This window comes from Pristis pectinata, chromosome 4 (genome assembly GCF_009764475.1).
Source record: "Pristis pectinata isolate sPriPec2 chromosome 4, sPriPec2.1.pri, whole genome shotgun sequence".
NCBI classification, from domain to species: Eukaryota; Metazoa; Chordata; class Chondrichthyes; order Rhinopristiformes; family Pristidae; genus Pristis; species Pristis pectinata.
This window is the reverse complement of record NC_067408.1, coordinates 98,847,196-98,874,011: the sequence shown is the minus strand read 5'-3', so window position 1 is coordinate 98,874,011 and position 26,816 is coordinate 98,847,196. Positions and strand designations below refer to the sequence as shown.

The window sequence follows — 26,816 nt, the reverse complement described above, 5'->3', positions numbered from 1 at the left end:
GATCTTCTTCCTCAGATTTGTGAATTGCTTGAAACCAAACAGACACGAGAAAGCCTTGGAAAATACAGAGTGGATAATTAAGCTAGCAATTTTGACTGATATCACCTACCATCTGAATGCATTAAATCTGCATTTGGAAGGGAAACAGAAACTTCCCAGTGACATGTTGCTTGTTACACATTACAACAGATTTTCAAAAAAAAGATTTGAGTCTAAATTTAAAGATATAATGAAGTACAAAAAGATATTTTTATTAACTTCATTGAAAACTGCTTATACTTATGACATCATCTCCATTGCCATTCATTGCAAATATTTGTTTTGACTGGTGTAAAGTGGAAGGTGAAATTTTGGAACTTCAGGCAAATTACATCATGAAATTTGAACTTAAGACAGGTATTTATCCTTTCTGGGACATAGCCCTTGATACACCATACCCATTTCTAAAACAACATGCACAGAAAATGCTGCTATTTTTTGTAGGTATGCATGCCGTAAATATTGTCAAAACAGTGGAACCAATTGACCAATTAACATTTGGACTGCCTTATTAGAATTGCAGTGATTGACTACAAATACCGCATGAATGAAGGCAAGGAGCAACAGGCAAACTTCTGATCACCAAGTTTTTAAAGTAATATTTGCATTGTTCTGCTCTTATAAAAAGTTTATGTACATAGGTGCTTTTCTAATTCCATATAGTTTTCTGCATTTTTAAAAATAAAAATATTATTTTGTTGTACAAATCAACTACTTCCATTAGTTGCTCTGTAAAATTACATTATTAAAGAACAATAAGACATGTACTAATTTAATAGTTAACGTGGTTCCCACATTGAAGGTTTTTTGCTCCTGCTTGAAAAAGAATGATCATGGGAACAGGAGATTTACTCAATGAAGGGAGAGGTACTAATTGAGTACTTTACATTGGTCTTTAGCAAGGAAGATTCTGTTTATAGAGTATTTAAGAGACTGGATTAGCTAACAAGTGAGAAACAACACTGGAAAATCTAACTGCATTTTAAAGTGGAAGTATCACTTGGTCCAAAAGGGATGCATCCCAGGTTTTTGAGCAAAGGGTGGAAACTGCAGAAGTATTGGCTGTCATCTTCCAAAAATCTGTAAATGCTGGGGTAGCATCTGGGGACTGGAGAGTTGCAAATATTCCACTGTTGGTGGGAGGGAAATTTTGGGGAACAATAATCAAAGACAATATTAGCAGTCACTTGGATGAGTGTGGATTGATCAGAGAAAAGCATTATGGCTTTATTATGTTTTTTCTATCAAGTTAGTTAAACCCAAATCATTTATGTTCATTCATGAGAACATAGGTCTACTCTGACACTCAATAAGATCAAGGCTAATCCAATATTGACCTCAACATTACTTTCCCGGGCTCTCCCAATACCCCTTGAAGCAGTAGATAGCTTTGCTTAAGTGCACCCAAGTTTTTTTCCAGTATCTGCCATTTATGAATTTTCAGCCCATCCAGTGAATCAATAAGGTAAATTTGGTTAAAGAGATACATATGAACTTTCAAAAGGTGTTTCATGAACTGCTGCATAATAGACTTGTGGTCAAGACTCAAGTCCATGAAATAAAAGAGGCAGCAGTGATAGACAGAAAATTGCTTAGTGACCGGAAACAGAGTAACAGTGAGTGGTTCATTTTTAGACTGGAGGGAAGTGCACAGGGGAACTCCCCTGGGAAAGGGGGGTACTAGGAACATGGTGCTTTTTTTTAATATATTAATGATTCCTTACGTTGATGACTTAAAGAACATAATTTCCAAATCTGCAGAAGGCATGAAACTTGCAAGCAGAGTGATCCATGAGGAAGACAATATCAAACTTTGGAAGGATAAGACTGGTGGAAAGCACAGGTACATGGTAGATGAAACTCAACACAAAGTTGCAAAGCATTACAGGAGGAAAAATATGGGAGGGGCAAAATAAAGAAGAGGGCACAATTCTAAAAAGGGAATAGTAGCAGCAAGATCTGGGAAAATATGTGCATAAAATGTTTACAAGTAGCATTTAAAACAAAACAATTGGGAACCTCATGATGAACTGTCATAAAACCATGCACTTGGAACTGGAGTATTGAGGCCAGTTCAGGACATTACACTTTAAGAAAAAATAATGGAGGGTTTGAAAAGGGTGCAGAAGTTGTTTACTGAAATGATTCTAGGAATGAGGGATTTTAGTTACATAGTACACTGGAGAAGTTGGAGTTGTTCTCCATGGAACAGAAATTGTTCAGACAGGATCCGACAGCTGTATTTAAAATCATGAAGGGGACATACCAAGTGGATAGAAAGAACCTACTTAAATTGGTGCAATGTCCAAAACCATAGCATATAGCATGGAAGAAAGATCGACAAAAGAACCAAAGGAAATGTTGAGAGCCTTAGTTTTCCCCCCAAACAGTAAGTGGTTAGGAGAAACAAAAGACAGCAGATGCTGAAATCTGAAACAAAAGAACAAAGAGGAACTCAGTGGGTCAAGCAGCATCTGTGTGGGGAAGAGGAAGTGTTGGGTCGAGACCTTGCATCAGGACTGAGAGTGGAAGGGGAAGATCGCCAGGAGGGAGAAGGGGAGGGATGAGACGGGGCAGTAGGTGATAGGTGGATAAAGGAGGGGTGAAGGATGATGGGCTGATGGAGCATGGCTGGGGAGGGGTGCAGTTTGATGACAGAAGCAGACAAAGAGGGAGAAAAAGGGTGGGTGGAGCCAGGTGGGTGAAGGTGGAGAGAGCTGCTGGAGGATGACAAGCAGGAACACAAAGGCTACCAGTGCTGGAATCCGATAAGAAATGAAGGTGATAATGGGAACAATTAGGGGAAAAGTGAAGGGCTGATGGAACCAGATGGGGAGGGGATCTGGTGGGTCAAATGTATGGGTAGAACAGGACGTGGGTGGGGGGAAAAATGCAGATGCAGGGGATGTATGGGAAAGGGGACAAAATAGGAAGACCTCTGATTTCAAGTGACCCTTACATCCTGTGTCCTTCCCCTCCCCCCTCCTTCCAATCCACCTCTAGTCCTCCCATTTTTGTTTCCTTTCCCATACCATCATCCTTCACCCCACCTAATGACCCCTCTCCTCTCTTCTTTATACTGGCTACCTTCCCTCTCCACCCTAGGTCCTGATGCAGGGTCTCGACCCAAAATGTCGGCAATTCCTTTCCCCTCACAGGTACTGCTCGATCTGCTGACTTCCTCCAGCAGCTTGTTGTTTGCAGTGAGTGGTTAGCAATGCATAGCCAGGAGTCTTATTAGCGTACGTCACCAGTCATAAATGCCATTGTACTCTCACAATTATCTAAGAAACCAATTAAAAACAGCTTCTTCGACACTGGTATGAAATTGTAATATGACACCAGTGATAATATGACCAAATTAAATTTAGATAAACGTGAAACAACCTGTAGACTGTAGCGTCACAGGTGTTTCCACTCTGCAAAAACTGCAATGTCAAAGCAGTCAAATACCCAAACTTAATTTTACTTTTGATCTTTTTGCTACTGATCCACTCTCTCTGCCACCTCCTCAGAGTTCATTCTTTTGTGATTTTACAGATTCCTGACCCTTCTTCCCAAATTACCATTCTGTAGGTGAGGTTGTTAGCAGCATCACCAAGCTTTTTAACTTGATAAGGATCATGCCCCACCTCTTTTTTTAATCCAACACACAGAAAACAAGCATGCTCAAAATACTTGACAGCAGCAGAAACCAAAGTATTAACAATAACAAACACATAGCAATTAGCCAATGGACGTCACATGAAAATGCAACTTGAACATCATTATACCATAAGTATGTCCACAAAGCTTTGCACTTTGTCCAGAAAATGCAAAGCTAACAATACAACTCATCACTACTCTCTCAACATGACTGTTCTCTAACAATCTGTCATTGTGGCATTCTTGACAATTTAGCCACCTTGAACAGAAAAAAAGTTCAGCAAAGATGATAATTACTTATCCATGCTAGCATGTAATGGCAGATTTGAGGAAGAGTAATGTTAACTCTGTGGTGCTTATTACAATTTTAATGCAAAAACACATTGTTTTTTTCCAGGTTCATTCAAACAAATTAATTTCAGCTAATGGCGAGGAAGAAAGTAATAAAGTCTGGACTGGTGCTTTTTCAAATCAAAAATGCCTTTCAAAGTAATTTTCAGATAGAAATCCCACTCTACACTACTCTTTTACAAGGTCAGACAATATAAGCAGAACGTCTCTGTCTCAACACTCAAACTTCCTCAGCAGACCGCTACAAAATGCTTGAATTTCAGAAAGCAATAAGATGCCAGTTTAAAATTTACACATCTCCTGAAGTTTAATGATATTTAAATACTCGATGTTCTTATGGCAAGTCTAGCACTTCGAAACGCTACTTGTGAAGTGATTGAGGCTGTGCTAGTACAATCTGCTGATGGGAAAAACCGAAAAGCCTTGTTGTATTATCAACTATTAATTTCCACATTAATCACGGGATTCAGACTTTGACGACTTGATTTGCCACGGGAGGGGAAATGACTAGGCTTACATTAGAGGTGAAGTAACACACACGGAACTGAAATGAAGAGACTCTGTCAAACACTCAGCCCATTCCCTTCAATCGATCCCCTTGTCCAGCTTCAGGCTCTTCGCCTGGGCTCGATGGTGATGAGCCACTTGAACCCGCCAGAGAGACACCGCCACTCTGGGCACATTCAAGTCCCACTGGCTCCCTTCCATTTCAAGCCGACCCCACGCCAAGCCAGGCTGACACCCACCAGCTGCTGCCGTCGTCTCCCGGTACAAGCCGCCCGTCCTCGGCCGCCGCCGCCATCCCTCTCTCCGCTTCCACGTCCGTCCCTCAGCTGTTGCCGTAAGCCGGTTCGCCGGATTTTCCCCTCTCCGCAACCCAGCGTCGTGAGAGGAGAGCGCTGTCGTAAATAAACCCCAGGGGCGAGTTCATTTACGGCACTCAGTCTTGGTGTGGCTCAGGACTGAAAGTTATCAGGGTGGTAAAGATTTTGTTTCTCTTTATCAAATTGTTTACGTTTAAATGGATTATTATTAAAATGAGCATGTTTTCATATTGCCAACATGAAAAGGTAAACACTGTCTTCTGGAGATCGGGAAAAAAGAGAACGAAAGTGCTGCAAATACTCAAGAAAGTCAGACAGATCTGTGCAGAGCAAATCTTCGGTATTTGTCGGTAGAAACATCTTTAGAGCACCTCTCACTAATTCCTGTGAGGGATGCTTTAATTAGTTTTTGGTCACCAACTGTTTCTTCACAATCACAATTTAAATCCTCATCAAAGTTTCTTTTGTCCTGAATCAATAACTGTTTTCTCCACAGACACTGTGTACAGAACAGATTTTTTTTATTGCACCTCCCCCCCCCCCCCCCCGATTCTTTCTGAAATACCTCCATAAAATGCTCCCGGAAAAAGTTTTCTCGAGAGTGCACACTAGCCGTTTACAGAAGTCTTCTGTAATTCCAATTTTTGATTTAATTAAGTAAGTGCAAGGCAGAGTAAATACAAACCTAGCAAGATACTAAACAATACATAATATAGGTATTAGGGACTTTCAATGCAATAATCCATGTTTTTTGCTCTCAGGATAAGTGGTTTCTGCATCTGGTGTTTTAAGTAAACTTTAAAAATTATTGTCATTTAGCTATTGCCCTATTTTTGTGCAGTGTTATTATGTAGAATACCTCAGAATCTTTTTGAAATTCCTTCTTATATTGCCATTACTTTTTGCCCTATCTACTCCCAAAGCAGATGAGGCATGCACATAAAACATGCTTGGCCTCAGCTATTCCTTCTTCAGTTAAACACTTTTCAGTCAGTCCTGATGTTCTAATTGAAGAACAAGCTGAGTATTAGAAAATGAACGGGTTTGAGCAGTACCACACTAACAGTTTGCATTTGAAATGAGAAAAAAATGGGTTGATTTACAGTAATTAAATTTGTCTAAACTTAAAAGCATAGCTTTCTCAATTGTGCTAAGTAGATGTATGTGTTGTTGCAATTATACAGTAGCTATGAAAGAGTAACTTGCTTCTATTCCATCCCCTATGATTTAAGGTAATTAATAGTCTGTAGAAAGTAGGAGACATCCATGTGTACATAGCTGTGAGAAATTGAGAAGTGATGCAGTCAACTTTTAATGACTTTCAGCAAGTCTAATAAGAATTGGTAATATTAATTGGTGACCAGCATGCTCAAGTCCAGGAGTAAATGCTGCAGGACAAACTCAAGCAAGTTATAACCTATGCAAAGGATCGATTGGGAAAGCCTATTCTGTAATGCTCTGCATACCAAACAATGTGCGAGATGATGTAGGACATTTATAAAAAAATAAGATTGCTCTGTGTATAAATGAATTGATTTGAAATGTGTAAAACATTTGTCTTTGCATGAACTAAGTACAAACTCCTTTATTGGATTATTTCCCAAGAAATAAAGTAATTTTGGTAAAAGAAATCTTATTTTCAAATGTTACTTCAGTCGTCTGTTCAATCCATCTTCTGTTGTCTAAAAAAAATCCCTTGTGGTTTTGTTTGGGTAACCAAGACAAGGTGCAGTCTTGTGGCGGTGAGGTTGGAGAATAGGGATAATCGGACTCTCACTCAAGCAATTTTTGCTGATGGTTTGAGAAAACAAACAAACAATATTACATGTCCAATTTCAACTTGTAGAAGATGTAAATTTAATTGAGGTTATTTGTGCATGAGAATCATAGAAGATACAGCCCTCAGTTAGGACATACGGCCCAAGCTGGCACTTTGAAGGAAATTCAAATAGCCCCAACCTGCTATCCTTTCCTGCAAATATTCACCCTCAAGTATTTAATTTCCTTTTGAATTTATTATTGAATCTCTTATCATTACTATTTAAGACTGTGTTCCATATAAGTGCATAATTTTATTCTTCATACTGTCTCTGCTCCTTTTACCAATGATCTTAAATCAACATTTCTGCTTTGGAAAGCTTCTCATTACTTACTTAGACAAATCTCCTTTTGGATTTATCTACTAGTCCAGATAACGGTGTAGACAGAGCCAGTAGTCACCTGGTGTGCCAGGATTGCAGAATACAATCTCCTAAAACATAGCTCCAGGCATCAAATTGGCCTATAATGTAATCTCATAAATGAGTAAACCTCATAAGCTCAAGTATTTTTATGATTTTTTAAATCCTTTTTCATAACCACTCTAAATTATTCACTGTTCCCCAAATGAAACATGCTCCAGTTCCTCTGCTTCATTCCAGCACTTGTTCCTACTTCGTTAATCTGGAAGCCTTTCTATGGGAACCAATAGATACACAAAAAGAAATAAAACTATATAAAAAGTTAATATAATTTTTTTATAATAAAGATACAAAAATAATATGAATTTATCTTTTACATTTCTCAAAATTCTTCCCACATTTTACCTCTTTATTTTCTCCAATCAAGAGCAAACTGCCTCATAGTTGTCATGGAGCAATACAGCACGGATACAGGCCCTTTGGCCCAACATGTCTATGCCAACCATGGTGCCCACCCAGCTAGTCGCAATTTCCTGCGTTCGGCCCATATCCCTCCAGGCCCCACCCCTCCATGTACCTATCCAGTGCTTCTTAAATATTATTGTACCTGTCTCAACCACTTCCTCTGGCAGCATGTTCCAATATACTCACCATCCTCTGCATGAAAAAGTTGCCCCTCAGGTCCCTTTTAAATCTTTCACCTCTCAGCCTAAATCTATGCCCTTTAGTTTTGGACTCCCCAACTCTGGGGAAAAGACTGTTACTATCCAACTTATCTATGCCTTTCATAATTTTAAATATGTCTATAAAGGTTGCCCCTCATTCTCTTTCATTCCAAGGTAAAGAACTAGCCTGGCCAACCTTTCCCTATAATTTAGGCCTTCTTGTTCTGGCAATGTCCTCATAAATCTTTTCTGCACCCTTTCCAGTTTAACCACATCTTTCTTATAACAGGGTGACCAAAATTACACGGTACTCCAAGTGCGGCATCACCACAGACTTGTACAACTACAACATAATGTCCCAATTCCTATACTCAGTGCTCTGATGAAGGCCAGCATGTTAAACACCTTTTTCACCACCCTTTCTACCGATGACACCACTTTCAACAAAATTGTTGAAATAAGACTTGAAATTTCTTTAATCTTTCTATTATTTAATGGTTTCATTCCAATTTAGTTGTTTGGAGACTGCTACCTACATCACAATAACTTCTCTAATTATCCCTTAATGCTAGACACAGATCCCGTCTTTGAACCCAGAACTACATAACCCCCAGAGCTAGTGCACAGAATGGTACTTTCTTCCCATCAGTCTAATAGTTGGACCCAATTTCTGAGCAACTGGCTAATTTAAGGCTAAACTTAGTATAACTTCTCCAAATAATTGTTAAAAGTGATATGACTCATTTTGCTGTTGCACCTCCAGATGACAGGTGTTAATTTCCACAGAGCAAGGTTAACTGGTGCAGCACTAACAGCGCACCAAGATCAAGCAACAGAGTTAAGATACAAGCTCCATAGAAGATTGGGAGAGAAACAGCACCAGCAAGGAAAGCTTTGGAATCAACACCCACAAATTTCAGGCAGACAGGGTGTGAAAGCTGTATCCTCGTAGAGGGCAAGTAGTTTTGAGCAAGTAGTTGACTTTCTGTTACTTCATTTTACAGCTTGATTAAGGAAAATGACTAATTGATAAATGCACTATAGTCTGCATGACATAGATATTGCAAAACAAGACATTTACAATATCATATTTCCAAAATTGAAAATACAATACTTTTGAAAATACAATAGGATTACAGATCCAATCTCCATGCATTTTTAAAGGTTATAAGTTAGTACTCATTTTATTTGGAAAATTCTTATAAACACCAAATTGCTCATTTACAAAAACATCTAAAACATAATGACACTTTTTCCTCACGTTAGATACATTGCATTTCAGTGTTCAAGTAAAATCAACATATTACATTGCTCATAACTAGGTAAATTTACACATTTATGAAGTCCATAGATAATTTAAGGAATAGTATTTTTTTTAAACATATGAAAAATATTCCCAACTCTGGCCAAAATTCATAACTTGTTTTTTTGGTTTATTACCAGAAACTCCACATTAAAAACAGTACTTAGTCAAAGGTTAAAGTGCAATTGCCATTATTAGATTACTAATATTGCTATTGCACCAAATTTATTGAACCGTACATTCTACTTGCATGCTATGACTTACAGCACTCTGTCTTCTTATACAAAAAGGAGTGAAATAAGATTCACTGGATGATTTTCAAAAAAAATACAATCTGCATTTTAAAAATCTCAATTTTATACTTTCACATTTCCATTGAAAAATGCCTCCAGAAATATCCAAAATGATCAGTACCAAAACTTGCACAAACCTTCTTAAGATCCATCAATCCAATTACCTACAATTGCATATTGTCTCAAGACAGAATCCTGCAGTTACCATTTTGAGGTTAAAAAAAAATCATGAGCTATTCTTCCTTTTTTGTTTAAAAACAAGAAGTGAACAATTTGAATTAGAGGACAGAGGCTACCTACCCCATCCCCACCTTTCCCAAACATGTAAAAAAATACTATTTTCTCCACCAAATACATTATTTGATCATTAAATTCCAAAGGCCACTTCTTTTAATTCCAATTTTCCGATGTTGTGCTGGACCCAATCCAATGCAAAGTAGGAATACTCTGATATGGACACGTCATTTTGAACAAACAGGTTTGATATCAAATATAACCTTTCTGCAACAAACCAAAAGGAAATAGAGCTGCCATTTCCCTCTGAAGGCATTGGATTTTCTTGTTGTGGACATGCTACACTTCTCATTCAAATTGAAATTTCAAGCATTTAGGCAAGATGGAATTTGTTCTGAAGGACTGCATTCCAGGACTACAATTATCCTATCCAATTCTTCAAGACAGGGTTTGATCAGTTTGTTTTGTGTATATGCAATTCTAAGTCTGTAACAGAAAGAAGAATTGTTAGATCATAGTTTAAAGTCTTATTTTGCTTTCATTACATTATATAAATTACAATTGTGTTCTTCCTTCCATTACTCAGCTTCTTAAGTGCCAGGGTAAAGCCTATGACGTTATCAACACCAGATCTCAAGTCTCTGGTCATTGTTGATGTAGCACTTCAGTAAACTCAGACAACAAAACTTTAGTAACTAGGTTACTTTTAGAAATGAATGCATGTCCCATGATATGAAGATACATGAACAAGGGTCTTATGCAATGTTAAGTTTATATTCCCCCCCCCAATCAGGCCATTTAAGTTACTACATCTATCTTCATTATTTCATCAACTTGACAATTTTGCTACAACATACAAAGTGAAGGGGTGGGGGGCCAGATCAGTATTAATTTCCAAATGGATGAATTGGAGGATACTGTGGAAGAAAAACTGGAGTAGGAAACAGCCTGGTCAATGTACACAAAACCTAGGAAAATAAGAGGGAAAACTAAAAGTTCTGGGCACATCAAAGACAAACGAAAATATATGAAGGTTAGTTTAAATATTAGTGATGCAGTTCATGCCACAGACTGTTTATTTACAATAGCAAGGCTAATAATGGATGAAAATTATTAATTTGCTCATTTTTGGTAGATTTTAAATTTTACAGGAAGGGGTAGTCTATAAATGAAAATGAGTAGAGCAGCTCCAAAAGAATATCAGGCCAAAAACAAGAAATTATGAGGGCTGTGTATTTAAACAATGTTTATATTTCCTTGACAACTAAAGATTTAAGTCTGAACCAATTGAAATATTTATGATTTAAGAATTCAGTAGTTATTTGTAATATGATTATTTCATTTCAAGGAAGAGTCTAGGGGGAGTGCAAATGCAACCCTTTCTCAAAAAAAGGTCACCAACTCCTCGTATGGTTGGCCATCTGGAACTGTGACCAACGTTAATAACAATGTGATTTTTACATTTACATAGTAGAGTATTTTGGATAGATCAAAGTCACTACCAATTCAACACCCCTTTCCAGAAATTAATTCTATACCTTCTCTTAACATCGATGTTGAAGCATTTACCTTTTCCTAAGTTGTTTATACTTGTCCAACTCTAGACAGCTTTTTTGCAAGGCAGTTGTGCCCTGAACAGCTAAAACTGTAAAACACTGTTGTGTACATTCATTGTGAAAGCTATTATCCCACTGTGGAAGTTCACTTGTAATCCTCCATGCAATCAGTATGTAGTTTAATGAAGTTTCCCAGCATCCTGCTTGCAATAATAGCTTCCCTTGTTCCAGGCATGTTCTCTGCAAAGAAACAAAATCCATCATAACATTTTCTTAGTCACTTCTGTTGATTTGAATACATTTCACATAACCCACCAGAACTTTACTGAACCTTTCAGTGAAGGAAAAGATGCCCAGGGTTTAAATCAGTGGGAGAAGCTTTGAAGAGGATAAAATAGGTTCCCCATTTTTTGTCTTTTAGTTGCTTTAATCAGGATCTCAAGAGACCATGGCTATGAAGGCATTTAGTCTCCACATGTTGAATGATTAAACTCTGTATACATAATAAAAAGGAGGATGGATTGTTTCACTTTATTTACATTTTTGACAACCAAGCCCTTTGGACCATGTAGCAAGAGGAAATAAACACAATAACATTTTCATTTAATACTGGACAAAACTGGTAGGTGGAAGATACATGCTAAGCATATATCTGTGGTTGAATGATTAAACTCTGTATACATAATAAAAAGGAGGATGGATTGTTTCACTTTATTTACATTTTTGACAACCAAGCCCTTTGGACCATGTAGCAAGAGGAAATAAACACAATAACATTTTCATTTAATACTGGACAAAACTGGTAGGTGGAAGATACATGCTAAGCATATATCTGTGGAATGAACCCCCCCCCCCCCCCCCCCAAAGTTTGAATTTTATTTCTGCTCTAGGCAGTTGGAACAACAAATACAGCCAAAATCAAAATAGTGCTGTCAAATCATAGGATGGACTACCAAAAGACGAGTTAGTAAATAAAATATTTAACTAAGCAGACAGAAAATGCAAATAAAGTGTAATAACAAGTGAACATGACAAAATGTGATAAAAGCACTCAGGAATTTTTTTAAAATCCATAAAGGATAAACGTGAAGGATTGCCAGCATTTGGTCGACAACAGAGTTGATAAATTTCAAGGTAGGTAGAATGCCAAACTATATTATGAAAAAAAACCAAACAAGTCAGACTATATTTGGAATAATATGCCACTTGTGGCCAAGTCTTGACTGGTGGCACAGTTTTGAGAAAAGGCCGGAGAAATGTGTTTGAAAGAAATGAGAGGCACAGAGAAAAACGTCAGACTAAACTTTATCAAGATAAGAGATTATGGAAACCAACAAAAGCAAGGTTAGGACTGAAGCAAGCAAGTTTTTCATGGTAAAACAAGGCAATGGAAACGTCCACCTCTGCAACTCTGCAGAGATTTATTTTTAGGAAGAGGCTCATTGAACTTAATTTCCTTACCATTTATTATCTATCCTGTTAAGACTAAGTTTGATACACATGAACTTTGATGCCCGATTGTCATCCAACACTTGCATTAAACTATATTATTTGTATATATGGAACGTATTCAATAAAAAAAATAAAAACAGAAAAAGCTGGAAGCACTCACAGCAGGTCAGGCAGCATCTATGGAAAGTGAAACAGAATTAACATTTCAAGGTCTTCCAGTGTTGAGTACTTCCACTATTTTCTGTTTTTCGATTTCAAATTCCCAGCATCTGGAAAGTTTAATTTCAACTTCCTTTACACTAGCACTGAGCAATTTGGTAAATCTGTTAAATGCCAAGGTTATTTTATTACATTAGGCCCAAGGGTCAAAATGTTAAATCAAAGTCTTGCAATCCTGACTATTATTTTAAATATTGATTGAGACATCCGTAGAATAAGACGATTAAGCATCTCTGATGGTCAAACAGGCTGATTTGCATTGAGCATACAAATAACCACTATATTAAATAGGGAACTGATGGTGTCCACCAGCTTAAGTATAAATTAGTACACTTAGAAATATAAAAGGTGGAAAATGTTAGTGGAAACAAGTATTCTGATGGCCTTCCAATCCATCTTAGTTGGAGAATACAAACCTTGAAAGCCTGAAGATGATTATGTGCTTTGCGATAGCAGTATGCATCTCTGTTGGAACCCAAACGCCATCGTGGTATTGAACGATAAACATTGCTTTTGGATAACTCCAGCTGTTTCTGAGCACATTTCAAGATCAATGATGGAAGAACCAATTTCATGTCCTATTTCAGAAAAAAAAAACACACTGGATTTGATCTAATTCTGAACTGAACAGCCGGAGTTACAATATATATTTAAGTCTTTTGTCAACAATTAGAGGGAAGATCTGGTGAGACTTTGGTCCAATTTAAGTATAAAAAGTTGTGGTGTGTTAGGTTAATGTCACAACATGACTACATACCTCATCATCAATTGCTGGATATCGGTGCAATAAGAGAGTATGCACTAGCTGAGATGTTAGTAGATCATCCAGTTTGACTTCTAAATTTACACCTGGCTTAAAATGCAGTCGTTGTTTCTTGAAAGGTAATTCTGAAAAGTGAAAATTTAAATTTTTGTCAGTTCTTTCATGGAAATATTTCTGTTAAATAGTATATTTTACAACACTACCAAAGGAATAATGTCTCTTGGGTGCACACATTTATTCTCTCTGCAAATGGCATGCGAGAACAAATCACCATAACATAGCTACCTTTTGTTCAAAACAAAATACTCTCTTGGCATAGATTGAAAATGATGGCAACTGTTTGATATCTGTCAAACATCAATGGTGCACTTGGATCCCACAGTGGAATTTTGACTACCAACACAAAATGAATGCAAAATGAATTCCACAGAAATACTCAGGTTTGTATTAAATAGCATCAGACACACACCTTTCTCACTGTCATTTTCCAATGTTTTTTTGTTACTGATAAAAGTTGATGAATTGATGCACATTCCTCTTCTAGCTCCAAAGTTTCTTCTGGTGAGTGATGTGACTTCAGAAATATCTTGTGCTGGAAAACATAAAAATGTATTTACAGCCAAATATAAAGATGGATAACTGCCAATAGCTAAAACTATCATATATATGCCTGTTGTAATAGTTTCAGTCGCTCCCTTACAAAGACCCAGACAAAACCATAAAGATCAGTAAGGCTAATAAAAGGCATTATGTTATTTGCTCAAATATTTCAATCTGTATCAAGGCAAATTTTCTGGTTATTTCTCTCATTTTTATTTGTTAGACTTCACTGTACATTGACCGTCAAGCACCCATTTAGACTAATCCTTCACATTATTTGCCCCACATTCTCCATCAATTTTCCTGAGATTTTATCACTCAGCAACATAGTAGGGGCAATTCACCATGGCCAACTAACCTACCAATCTGCATGTCTTTGATAATGCAAACCAGAGCACTAGGAAGAAACCCACATAGAACAGGCAGTCTTCACACAGACAAAGGCCAGGATTGAAACCAGTTGCTCGAGCTATGAGACAACAGCTCTACTAGCTGTGCCACATTTGTAAAGCTGTCAACCTGAAAACAGTATGTATTTGCATAGTTTCATAAGGACCTTCCATAATTGATTAAAAACAAATTTAATTCTAAGATGGACACAGTGAATACTTGGCCTGAATAATGCCTACCAAAATTTTGCAAAGGCGGGGGAAGAGCAACAAATGATATTGTCAAAATCTCAATGGTTTCTATAACATTGGGACTACATACAAAGTGTAGGTAACATACAGAATGCAAATACCTTAGAGATTTGCAGGCAAGGAATTTTTCAGAGCAGTCATATCAAATAAGTTTGATTGAATTCCAAAAACCTTGCCACCCTTGCCTTGTGTTCTAATTGCCCTCAAGCTATGTTAAGCACAAATTGTAGTGGAACAAACCAATATAGATGAATTTCTGTCTGTTGAATTTCCCATCTCAGAGAGAGATAGTGCCAGTAGGATCAACAGATTGCCTCTGCATTTGTGATAACAAGATAGTGTTTTTTTTTTGTCTGGATAAGTAACTAAAATACAACTATAGCAGAGAGAAATACAACTATTGCAATTTACACAGCAAAGTCCTCCTCAATAATGACCAAGGCCTCGTCCGAATGGGAGAACTGCCCCACAGACTAGTCAAGCAACAGATGAGCATTGGATGTTTTATATAATGCTCTAAAAGAAAAAGGCTAGAAACCTCACAAACAGCAAATTAAATCCAAGCTCTTGTGAATGGTCATGCAGAATTAAACAGCCGAATGGAAGGCGTTGCTGCATGAACACCCTCAATTTATTGAGGACAGAACTCATCACATTAATGAGAAAGATTGCACAACAACCATCTTCAATGCTAAACACACAATAGCTGATCCATCTCCAGAGCTCCCCAGCATTACAGAAGCCAATTTTCAGTCAGTTCAATTCATTCCACATAATGAAACAGCTGAGCACACTGGCTAAAAAAAGCACACACCCTAGATAACCAAACAAGACTACTGTTGACCAAGGATCCCGATAACATACTCGTTGCAGCATTGAATACTAGTGCTTCAGAATCATCTGCACAACATCTGGAGCACTGTGTAGTGACTTTTAAGGGAGAATGTTAAAGCATTGGAAGATCAGATAGGGTTTGCTAAGCTAAGTCTGGAAATGTGGAAGTTATCTTACGGAGAGTGGTCAGACAAGCAAGGCTTGTACCTGCTGGTGTTTAGAAGTGTGAGAGGGAACTTGATTGAAACATAACAAAAAAAATCCTTGACTTTCTTGTAAGACAAAGTTGGATTGATTCTTGATAGCAAGGGCATGTACAAGCTTACTGCAGGTGGACAAAAATGCACAGTCGAGATTATAAGCAGATCACCCACGACCTTATAAAATGGCAAGCAGGGACCAAGTGGCCTACCCTGACTCTCAATTCATATGTTTGTACATTGCCTTTTCAAGTAAAGTCTACATCTTATGTAAGACAAAAAAAAAGAGGAAGGGGAATAGCCCATTGCCTTTTATTTACACGGATGGGATGACAACTATTGCACTAATGATCACACACACACACAAACCTGACTCAACATTCACATCCTGAACCAAGCAATCACCTGTTGGTTCATTCTCTCTTCTGAGAAAAGACATTGGAGGAACATTGGCATGAAGTGTTGTTAACCGTGTTTGTACTCTTGTAGAATTCAGAATTTCTTCATAGGACCTGCGAAGATGGACTAAAAGAGGGAAAAACAATTAAATGAAATTAGTGACAGGACCTTTTTATTACTTTCCTTCTATTACTTCAAAAGGCAACAAGTGCTCAAGGCAGCCAACCAAACCCCCAGGCACACCTGATCTGCTGAAAGTGTTTGGTTTTGGATGATTTTATTTACATATATTTGGCTCATAGCGCTCTATACCTCTCTTATCCATATACTTATCTAGATGGCCTTTAAATGTTGCTAATGTGCCCATCTCAACCACTATTTCTGGCAGCTGTTACGGACTCAGTGAAAGTCCCTTTAAGATAGAGAGTGTGTGTGTATGTGTGTGTGGGGCGTGCTTACGTCAATAGAAGATAAAGGACGGAATGACGTTGTTGAAGAAGTAAGAAGAAGAAGAAGGAGAGAGAGAGAGAAGGGAGAGAGACACCAGCCTGCTTGTTTTCTCTATCGATGGATGAGAAACAATAACTGTGTTTGCCACTGAAATCCATGTATGGAAGTTGGAAGTAATCCGGTGGAGTTCACTTTGTTGCTGACCTGTAGAAGGAAACAGGTATTTGTGTGTGGACGACCACGGTTCGGATGCTTTTCGGGGTGAGGAAGTCACTACCGAGTAAACACTGGAGTGTCGTTTGGGTTCCATCGTGGAACATTTGGATTTCGTATGTACTCTCTCTATGTTTTTCTACATCTACATCTTATCTTCAGACAACGGTGGTTGTTGAAGAAGCCCTTGCTCATGTTTCACCTTATGGCTTGCGGAACTGAACTTTAAGAACCATTCCGGAACTGGGAGTTTTGGACTTTGTCACACACACACACGAAGAGTTTAGTTTTGGGGTTAACGTTCGAGGTTTAACATTTTTGAATTCTAACATACTAACTTTTTTTTTTAACTTTTATTTTACGTATTATCATAAGTAGTGATTAATAAAATAGTTTTTAACACTGAATCATGCTCAGTGTGTTTCTTTTGTTGCTGGTTTGTGACAAAATTGGGGGCTCGTCCGGGATAGTTCCCAAGGTTAACGAGTGTCGTCTGGGATTGTACCCCAGATTGACGAGATTTGTTCGGGATTCAATCCAAAGATTTTTGAGGAAGGTCTGATAAATTCTTTGTAATTGGCTTGTGTGTGTGGAAACCAGCAGCAATGGATATTAAGGCATTTTTGGAGTCACCAACCCAAAAGGGATTGGAGGTGGCGAAAAAGGATGATTTGATAAAGATTGCTACAAGGCTAAACCTTACAGAAGTAAAGCAGTCTATGAGAAAGGCAGATATTCAGAGATTGATAGCTGGCCATTATGTGGAAAAGAAGGTGTTCGAGAAGGAAGTGTTAAAACAGTTTCCTGGCAGTGAAATAGCAATTTCTGAGGCACAGGTGCAGCTGGCAAAGATAGAGGCTGAACGAGAGCAAAATAAATTAGAAGCTGAACGAGAACAAAAGAGATTAGAGGCCGAACAAGAACAAAAGAAATTAGAGGCCGAACAAGAGGAAAAGAGATTAGAGGCTGAACGAGAACAAACCCAGTTAAAGATAGAGGCCGAACGAGAGCAAACCCAGTTAAAGATAGAGGCCGAACAAAAGCTAACTCAGATGAAGATAGAGGTTGATCTAGCAATGAAGCAGATGGAATTGAGGAGGATGGAGCTGGATAACGAGGAGAAAAAGAGGCAGCATGAGTTACAAATGAAGCATAGGAGTTCGGAATCTGATTCTGATGATGGTTTTTCAGCCAGCAGGGAGGTTCGATTAGTCCCTCCTTTTGAAGAAGATCAGGTTGATCAGTATTTCCAACATTTTGAAAAGGTTGCTGTGAGTTCAAACTGGCCAAGGAAAGGATGGGCTCTTATGGTACAGAGTGTGATTAAAGGTAAAGCTCAAAAAGCTTATTCTGCTTTGTCTGTTGAGGATGCAGCTGATTATACCAAGGTAAAACAAGCTATTTTGAAGGCCTATGAATTGGTCCCTGAGGCTTATAGACAAAAATTCAGAGACTTGAGGAAATCTGCAGATCAGACTTATATGGAATTTGCCAATGGAAAGAGAATATGTTTTGAACGATGGCGCCTGGCTAAAAATGTAGATGGGGATTATGATAAATTGACAGAATTGATACTAGTGGAAGACTTTAAAAGATGTGTTCCAGCTGAATTAACAACATATTTAAATGAAAAGGCAGTGGAAACTTTACAAGAAACTGCTAGGTTGGCAGATGATTATGCTTTAACCCATAAATCCAAATGGGGACAACCTAAAACCTTTCAAAAGAGTTACAAAGACAATCCAGGTAAACCAGAGATTAAATTGGGAGGTAATCAAAAAGGAAAAGATGAAAAGAAGCCAGGGCTGGAGAAACCTGTTGAGCGTACTTGTTATTACTGTAGGAAACTTGGCCACGTGATATCTAATTGTGCCCTTTTGAAGAAAAAGAAGGAAGCTGGGCCCAATGCTTGCTTTCAGGCAATTAAAAATCAAAAGGGTTTAGGAGATGCTGTTAAAGATCAGTCCTTGCAAGAGGGAAAAGCGGAAAAGTTGGAGGAGGTGAGAAAGGAATTCCGTTCGTATGTATCAGAGGGTTTTGTTTCACTGAATGATGAGTCACCCCAGGTGCCAGTGAAAATTCTTAGAGATACTGGGGCTAGTCAATCTCTCTTGCTGGACAGTGTTTTAAATTTTGGTGAAGAAAGTGACACTGGTGAAGTAAATCTAGTACGAGGCGTTACAGGTGAGACCATGTCTGTCCCTTTTCACAGGGTGATTTTAAAGTCAAAGTTCGTAGAAGGACCAGTCGAGATAGGGATAAGACCTAGTTTGCCAGTGGAAGGAGTTTCTTTGTTATTGGGAAATGACCTTGCAGATGGAGAAAGTGATCCTGTGGTACGGTTAACAACCAAACCAAGGATTGATGAGTCTGAGAATGATCCAGATGTTTACCCATCATGTGCGGTGACTCGAGCTAGAGCTAGAGAATTAGCCAAGACAGACAGTCCGGTGCAGTCTGATGTAGTTCCTTGTGACAGTCCTAAACAGGAAGAAAATTATGATGCCTTATCTGAGACTTTTCTGTCTTCACTGGAGGATCAACATCCTTATAGTGAGCCTGAATTTAAAGATTTGTCTTTGTCAAGGAAGGATTTTATGGTGGAACAGACAAAGGACCCTGAGTTGACAGAATTGAAAGAAAAAGCTCTCTCATGTGAGGAGATTGAAAAGGTGCCAACTGGATACTATGTCAAAAATGGAGTGTTAATGAGGAAATGGAGACCTCCTCATGTTCCTGTTACTGAGGAATGGGAAGTTATTCATCAGGTTGTTGTTCCAAAAGTTTATAGGGATGAGATTTTAAACCTGGCCCACAGTATGCCTTTGGGTGGTCATTTTGGTGTGAATAAAACTGTAGGGAAGATCTTGAAACAATTCTATTGGCCTGGTTTGAGAAAAGATGTGGTGATGTTTTGTCGAACCTGCCACACATGTCAGATGGTGGGTAAACCAAATCAAAAACCCCCTGTGGCTCCATTGAAACCAATTCCTGCTTTTGGGGAGCCCTTTTCGAAGGTGATTGTGGACTGTGTTGGTCCATTACCAAAGTCTAAGACTGGAAATCAGTATTTGTTAACCATCATGTGTGCCACTTCTAGATTTCCAGAGGCAATACCCCTTAGAAATATTAAGGCCAAGACGGTGTCAAAGGCTCTTGTAAAATTTTTTACCTTGTTTGGTTTGCCAAAAGAAATCCAATCTGATCAAGGTAGTAATTTTATGTCAAAAATTTTTCAACAAATAGTCTATGAGCTGGGAGCAAAGCAGATTGTATCATCTGCATATCACCCAGAATCTCAAGGAGCTCTGGAGAGATTTCATTCTACTCTCAAAAATATGCTGAAGACTTATTGCTTTGAAAACACCAAGGATTGGGACGAAGGTATCCATTTACTTTTGTTTGCCGTTAGAGAATCGATCCAGGAGTCAATAGGATTTGGTCCGTTTGAGCTTGTGTTTGGACATAGGGTGAGAGGACCTTTGGAGTTGTTCAGAGAGCAATGGGTAAATGAAGAAGTTCACTTGAGTCTGTTGGACTATGTCCAAAAATTTAAAACTCGGTTGGAGAGAGTCTGCCAGCTAGCGAGAGAGAATCTGAAAACAAGCCAGATAAGAATGAAGACATATTTTGATAGACGTGCTCGGCCTAGGACATTCGCAGTGGGGCAAGAGGTGTTGGTATTTTTCCCTAGCCAAAATAATCCCTTGCAAGCTCGTTTTTCTGGACCCTATGTTATTGAATCTCGAGTGACTGATCTAACATATATAATCAAAACACCAGATAGACGCAAGAAAACACAACTCTGTCATGTAAACATGCTAAAACCTTATTATGAGAGGGATTCAGTTGTGGCCTTGGTGGATGATGTAAAGGTTGTTTCTAGAATGCCTGATGTTGATGTTGAGGAAGGCCAATTTAGACCAAATATTGTTCCATCGAAACTAGAAAACCAAAATATCCTGGAGAACCTTGAAACGAAGTTGGACCATTTACAAGTTTCACAAAAACAACAGATGAGAGAATTAATTTTAAAATTTAAAAATTTGTTCCCAGATGTTCCAAACAGAACATCGATAATTACCCATGATGTTGATGTTGGGGATGCAAAACCAATCAAACAACACCCATATCGAATGAATGTAGAAAAAAGTAAACTTGTTGATCAGGAAATAAAGTACATGTTGGAAAATGATATTATTAGACATTCAACTTCAAATTGGAGTTCGCCCTGTGTTATTGTACCTAAACCTGATGGAACTGTTAGATTTTGCACAGATTACAGGAAAGTGAATGCTGTAACAAAGTCAGATGCTTACCCTATTCCTAGGGTGGATGATTGCATAGACAGAGTGGGAAAGGCAAAATTTCTTACAAAGATTGACCTATTAAAAGGGTACTGGTGTGTTCCATTAACAGATAGAGGAAGGGAAATTTCAGCCTTTGTAACCCCTTCTGGATTGTATGAATACAATGTTTTGCCATTTGGAATGAAAAATGCTCCGGCAACATTTCAAAGAATGATTAATTCAGTGATTCATGGGTTAAAACATACAGATGCCTACATTGACGACTTAGTGACTGGGAATGATACATGGGAGGATCACATCTCTGCGTTAGAAAGGTTGTTTGAAAGACTTTCCAAGGCTAACCTTACAGTTAACTTGGCTAAAAGTGAATTTGGCCATGTCACTGTGACGTATCTTGGTTATGTTGTAGGTCAAGGCAAGCAAGCTCCTGTTCAGGCAAAAGTTCAAGCCATATCTGAGTTCCCTATTCCCACAGATACGAGGACTGTTAGAAGATTTTTGGGAATGGTTGGATATTATCGAAAATTTTGTAAAAATTTTGCTGATATTGCTCTTCCCCTAACTAATCTTCTGAAGAAGGGAGTAAAGTTTGTTTGGACAGATTCTTGTCAAGAAGCATTTAAGAAGCTGAAAGCCATTTTATGCTACCATCCTGTGCTCAAAACACCTGACTTTGAAAAGCCATTTTCATTAGCAGTAGATGCCAGTGATGAAGCTGCAGGAGCTGTGTTGTTGCAGAAGGGTGACCTTGATGATATTGACCGTCCTGTAGCTTACTTTTCAAAGAAATTTAATGAGCATCAAAAGAATTATTCCACCATAGAGAAAGAATTACTGTCGCTTGTTTTAGCCTTGCAACATTTCAGTGTATATGTTTGCACCGCTCAGAAACCATTGACTGTGTATACAGATCATAACCCATTGGTGTTTCTGAGCCGAGTCAAAAACAAGAACAGAAGGCTGTTAAACTGGAGTTTAATTTTGCAAGAGTTTGATCTCATGATAACTCACATTAAAGGCAAAGATAATGTGATTGCTGATTGTCTTTCCCGATGTTAAATGGGAAACATGTATCTGTACTAATCTGATAGTCTGTAGTTGTGTAGCATGATAATTATTAACATTACTAACTGTATGCGCGGTTAAAATTTTCTTGGGAAAATTTTTTTTTAGGTGGGAGGTGTTACGGACTCAGTGAAAGTCCCTTTAAGATAGAGAGTGTGTGTGTATGTGTGTGTGGGGCGTGCTTACGTCAATAGAAGATAAAGGACGGAATGACGTTGTTGAAGAAGTAAGAAGAAGAAGAAGGAGAGAGAGAGAGAAGGGAGAGAGACACCAGCCTGCTTGTTTTCTCTATCGATGGATGAGAAACAATAACTGTGTTTGCCACTGAAATCCATGTATGGAAGTTGGAAGTAATCCGGTGGAGTTCACTTTGTTGCTGACCTGTAGAAGGAAACAGGTATTTGTGTGTGGACGACCACGGTTCGGATGCTTTTCGGGGTGAGGAAGTCACTACCGAGTAAACACTGGAGTGTCGTTTGGGTTCCATCGTGGAACATTTGGATTTCGTATGTACTCTCTCTATGTTTTTCTACATCTACATCTTATCTTCAGACAACGGTGGTTGTTGAAGAAGCCCTTGCTCATGTTTCACCTTATGGCTTGCGGAACTGAACTTTAAGAACCATTCCGGAACTGGGAGTTTTGGACTTTGTCACAGACACACACGAAGAGTTTAGTTTTGGGGTTAACGTTCGAGGTTTAACATTTTTGAATTCTAACATACTAACATTTTTTTTTTAACTTTTATTTTACGTATTATCATAAGTAGTGATTAATAAAATAGTTTTTAACACTGAATCATGCTCAGTGTGTTTCTTTTGTTGCTGGTTTGTGACACAGCTCATTCCAAATACACACCACCCTTTGCATGAAGAAGCTGCCCCTCAGGTCCGTTTTAAATCTCGTGCCTCTGATCATAAACCTATGCGCTCTTGTTTTTAGCACCCCTCCATGGAAAAAAGACAATGTGCTTTCACCCTATCTATGCCCCTTATGATCTTATACACCTCTATCAGGTCACCCCTCAATCTCCTAAATTCCAGGGAATAAAGTCCCAGTCTATGCAACTTCTCCTTGTAAAGTTTTTCGAATGTTTTTGTAAAAGTTGCAATATTTTTTCTTCTCGTCGATTCTTTAAAATAATAGAATCATCAAACAACAAAAAAAATAGAAATTTTCAAATTGTAAAGACGTTGAAAGCCAAGTTGCAGCAGGGAAATAAAATCTACTGTAACTTGCAAAGGAAGATAGAATTAAGCGGTATTTTTTTTTACAAAGTCAAAGGTACAACAAGCCCCCTCTGTTGAGTTTTGAAAGTTCAGTTTATAAATTCTTTGTAGGTCATCCTACAAATAAGGCGCTAAAGTCAAAAATGTATTGTATGCGAGTGCAATATTTTTTTTTAAATAATGAAGTGACCAACAGGGGTCTCACGGTCTGATCAAAAGGCCAACTTCTGAAGTTTAAAGTAAAAGGATACATCTCTTTTTACCCGATCTCACATTTTCTTTGCGCCCACAATCCATCAATCAGATTATATCTGGTCACTATTAACAATAACTGATCACTATTACCAATGTATTGGATCTTTACACCATATAATTGTTTATGTTAATCCGTATAAAATATAATATACATTTAAGTTACTATAGCATCCAAAACCCAAGAATTAATTTTAAGATCAATATTGTATTTAAATGAGGACAACCATCAGTTGTTGGGTCACGTTTGGCGCGTCCCGCGATTTCCATTGCTATAATAATGATCAACATACTCAAATTATTTTAGCTAATAATTTAACATTATAGATTAGGTCTATCTATATTATAACTATAATATTTTCTATTTGAAATGTTAAGCATTATACTTTGGGTGAACGTGCAGGATGGAAACTGCTTTCTCATCTACCCGCCAATATCTCAGTGGAACAGCTACTTCTAAAAAAACATAAAACTGATCATTTTTTGAGAAGAATGGTGTAGATTGACAAATTAACTGAACAGATATAATATCAAAAATCTATTATCAGGGTAATGACTTTCAAAAGTGTTTTAAACTAGCGAACAAGACTTCTCCACTTCCCTCCCCCAACGCCTCGTCTCAGTTGAGCGCCTTATTTTTTCCGCGTCTATTTAAACATGGGTCATACTCACCGGCGATCTTAGGTTGCGGGTTTGGAATTTCCACCAGCACTTGCCTTAGGTTTTCAGAAGGAGCCATTAATATATTCGTAAAACCAAATTAAATGAGTGTTAAAGTCCACCTACTTACTGGGGGGGGGGGGGGGGGGGGAACAAAGGAAAAACTCCCGATGAAAATTTAGTTTTTTTCCCTCCTAGTTTCTCCTGAGCAATACAAACTAAGATGATGCAAATTTTCTTTTCACAAATGTCAGTTTTCGGAATTTATTCCTCTTTTCCCCCTTCCCTCCCTACCCAGCCCTTGCCGTCCACTACACTGAATGACGGATTTCTCAGGATTCACTAAACCTTTCCGCTCTCTGGCACCAATGTAACAAAGTGAAAATTGCCGCGTGGGCGGAGCTTCCTGAACTTCACCCAATAAGATCATCGCACAAATGTAGAGGAAACATCCTCTGGACACTCATCAGTCATCTAACCGGAACTGGAGTGTTTATTGAAAGTCATTCACTTGTATGTTTTACAAAGGAGGAAGATTTTATAATTATCTTCTGTTAAAGATACACTTAGAGAATTGTTAATTCATCAATTATGCAAGGACAAGTATCCCTAAAAGTACCTGTGAATTTTCAGAGATCAAATGAAATTTGGGGATGAAGAAAACCGAAATTCTGCATCAGGTCAGGGAGCATCTGTGGAGAGGCAAATAAAGTCAATGTTTCAGGTCGATGAGCCAGCCTTTTATGGCAACAGAGAGATATAAGAAATAAAGAGCTTATAAATAATTACAGAGGTAGGGAAAGAACCAAGGAGTGGAGGTCAAAAAGAACGATGGTACAAGATAAAGGAAGTGATAAGAGACTAGTAGAAAACGAAAAGGTGGTCCAGACAAGTTGCAAATAGGAGAAAAAACAGACAAGAGTACAGCAAAGAAAACCTGACAAAGTGGAAATAATCCTGTGGCCCAGACATAAGAAAGATTTGTATGCAGATCTCATGAAGCTGGACCACTCTGCCACCTATGAAGAGGAATTCCCAAACAAAACACCAGTTTATACTCTCTCTCCAGTGAGTATTTCATTACCAGTGCCTGCTGTGTGATATAAAATGGAGAAAGTGATTAAGAATTAAATTTGTTGAACTCAGTGTTAAGGCTGTAAAGTATCTTCTGCACCTTGTAAGTGACACCCTTTCCCTCAAGCTAGTGTTGGGTTCAGTGAAATAATGCAGGAGACCAAGGTCACAGTGCAGGTGAGACGGTGAATTAAGGCTCCAAGTGACAGAAGGTTCAAGGCACAAGGGCAAAGAAAATGAAGATGTTCAACCAACTGATCACCAATGGAGACACAAGAGACTGTAGATTCTGGGATCTGAATAACACACAAAAAGCTGGAGGAACTCAGCGGGTCAGGCAGCTCCATAGATGCTGCCCAACCTACTGAGTTCCTCCAGCTTTTTGTATGTTGAAACTGATCAATCTGTATTTGGCCTCCTCTATCTAGGGAAGTTTATATGGCAAAAGCAAATGCTGTATACCGAGTTGGAAGAATACACGTAATTCACTGTTTCATCCAGAATGAATTTTTAGGAAGAAAGGTGAAAGGAGTGATGTTTCAAATTCTTTCTTGTAGGAGAAAGTGCCAGCAGAAAGAGAGCTGGAGGAGTGAGATGGACTGCTGAAGAGAGAATAGCCCCTTTGTAAATGTGTCCTCCAATAGATTGTCAGTTTAGAACAAGAATCAGGTTTATTATCACTAATTTATATGACATGAAATTTATTGTTTTGCAGCAGCAGTACAGTGCAAAGACAAAATTACTATAAATTACAAAATAAATAAATTGTGCAAAAAAAATAACAAGGTAGTGCTCATAGGTTCATGGATCGTTCAGAAATCTGATGGTGGAGGGGAAGAAGCTGTTTCTCAATCATTGAGTGTGGGTCTTCAGACTCCTGTACCTCCTCCCCGATGGTCGTAACAAGAAGAAGGCATGTCCCCGGTGGTGTGGATCCTTAGTGATGGATGCAGCCTTCTTGGGGCACCACCTCTTGAAGATGTCCTCGATGTTGACGAGGGTTGTGCCTGTGATGGAGCTGGCTGAGTCTACAACCCTCTGCAGCCTCTTGTGACCCTGTGCATTGGAGCCTTAATACCAGGCTGTGATGCAACCAGTCAGAATGCTCTCCACTGTACATCTGTAGAAATTTGCAAGAGTCTTTGGTGACATACCTCCTCAAACTCCTAACAAAGTAGAGCAACTGGCATGCCTTCTTCGTGATTACATCAATGTGTTGGGCCCAGGATAGATCCTCCAAGATGTTGACACCCACGCACTTAAAGCTGTTCACCTCTTCCACCGATAAGCCCTCAATGAGGACTCACGTGTCTTCTCCCGACTTCCCTTTCCTGAAGTCCACAATCAATTCCTTGGTCTTGCTGA

The 26,816-nt window shown here is 38.4% G+C and overlaps 2 protein-coding genes across 6 annotated transcripts in view; both read right to left on the bottom strand.

Moving 5' to 3' along the window:
* Positions 1-5,009, bottom strand: part of tbc1d23 (TBC1 domain family, member 23) — a 56,565-nt gene extending 51,556 nt beyond the window's left edge. For 3 of the 4 annotated variants that reach the window (XM_052014075.1, XM_052014078.1, XM_052014077.1), the window contains exon 1: positions 4,782-4,877. Coding sequence is in view for 2 of the 4 variants with exons in the window: in XM_052014077.1 (XP_051870037.1) it covers positions 4,782-4,837 (56 nt within the window). In the remaining 2 variants the exon portion in view is untranslated. Of the gene's footprint in view, positions 1-4,781 lie in introns of all 4 variants that reach the window. The other variant, XM_052014079.1, reaches the window with a different exon arrangement.
* Positions 5,010-8,891: 3,882 nt separating this feature from the next.
* On the bottom strand, positions 8,892-24,521 carry LOC127569437 (uncharacterized). 2 transcript variants are annotated; one of them, XM_052014080.1, is made up of 7 exons: positions 24,390-24,521; positions 16,169-16,324; positions 13,994-14,116; positions 13,519-13,649; positions 13,178-13,339; positions 11,104-11,330; positions 8,892-10,020 (listed from the first exon to the last, which is right to left on the bottom strand). In XM_052014080.1, exons 1-7 carry the CDS (start codon positions 24,454-24,456, stop codon positions 9,900-9,902), a joined length of 987 nt encoding a protein of 328 aa, XP_051870040.1. In that variant the 5' UTR covers positions 24,457-24,521; the 3' UTR covers positions 8,892-9,899. The 2 variants fall into 2 exon arrangements, with proteins under 2 accessions (XP_051870040.1, XP_051870041.1); XM_052014081.1 differs by having other exon boundaries at positions 16,205-16,324.
* Positions 24,522-26,816: the final 2,295 nt, after the last annotated feature.

Bases quoted from the DNA above. Each gene is read 5' to 3' on its own strand.
- LOC127569437 (XM_052014080.1), bottom strand. From the start codon at position 24,456: ATGGCTCCTTCTGAAAACCTAAGGCAAGTGCTGGTGGAAATTCCAAAC. The intron at 13,650-13,993 runs GTGTGTGTCTGA...TTCACTTTTCAG, and splicing joins GGAAAATGACAGTGAGAAAG to AATTACCTTTCAAGAAACAA. The intron at 11,331-13,177 runs GTTTGTATTCTC...GTTTCTTTGCAG, and splicing joins ATCATCTTCAGGCTTTCAAG to AGAACATGCCTGGAACAAGG.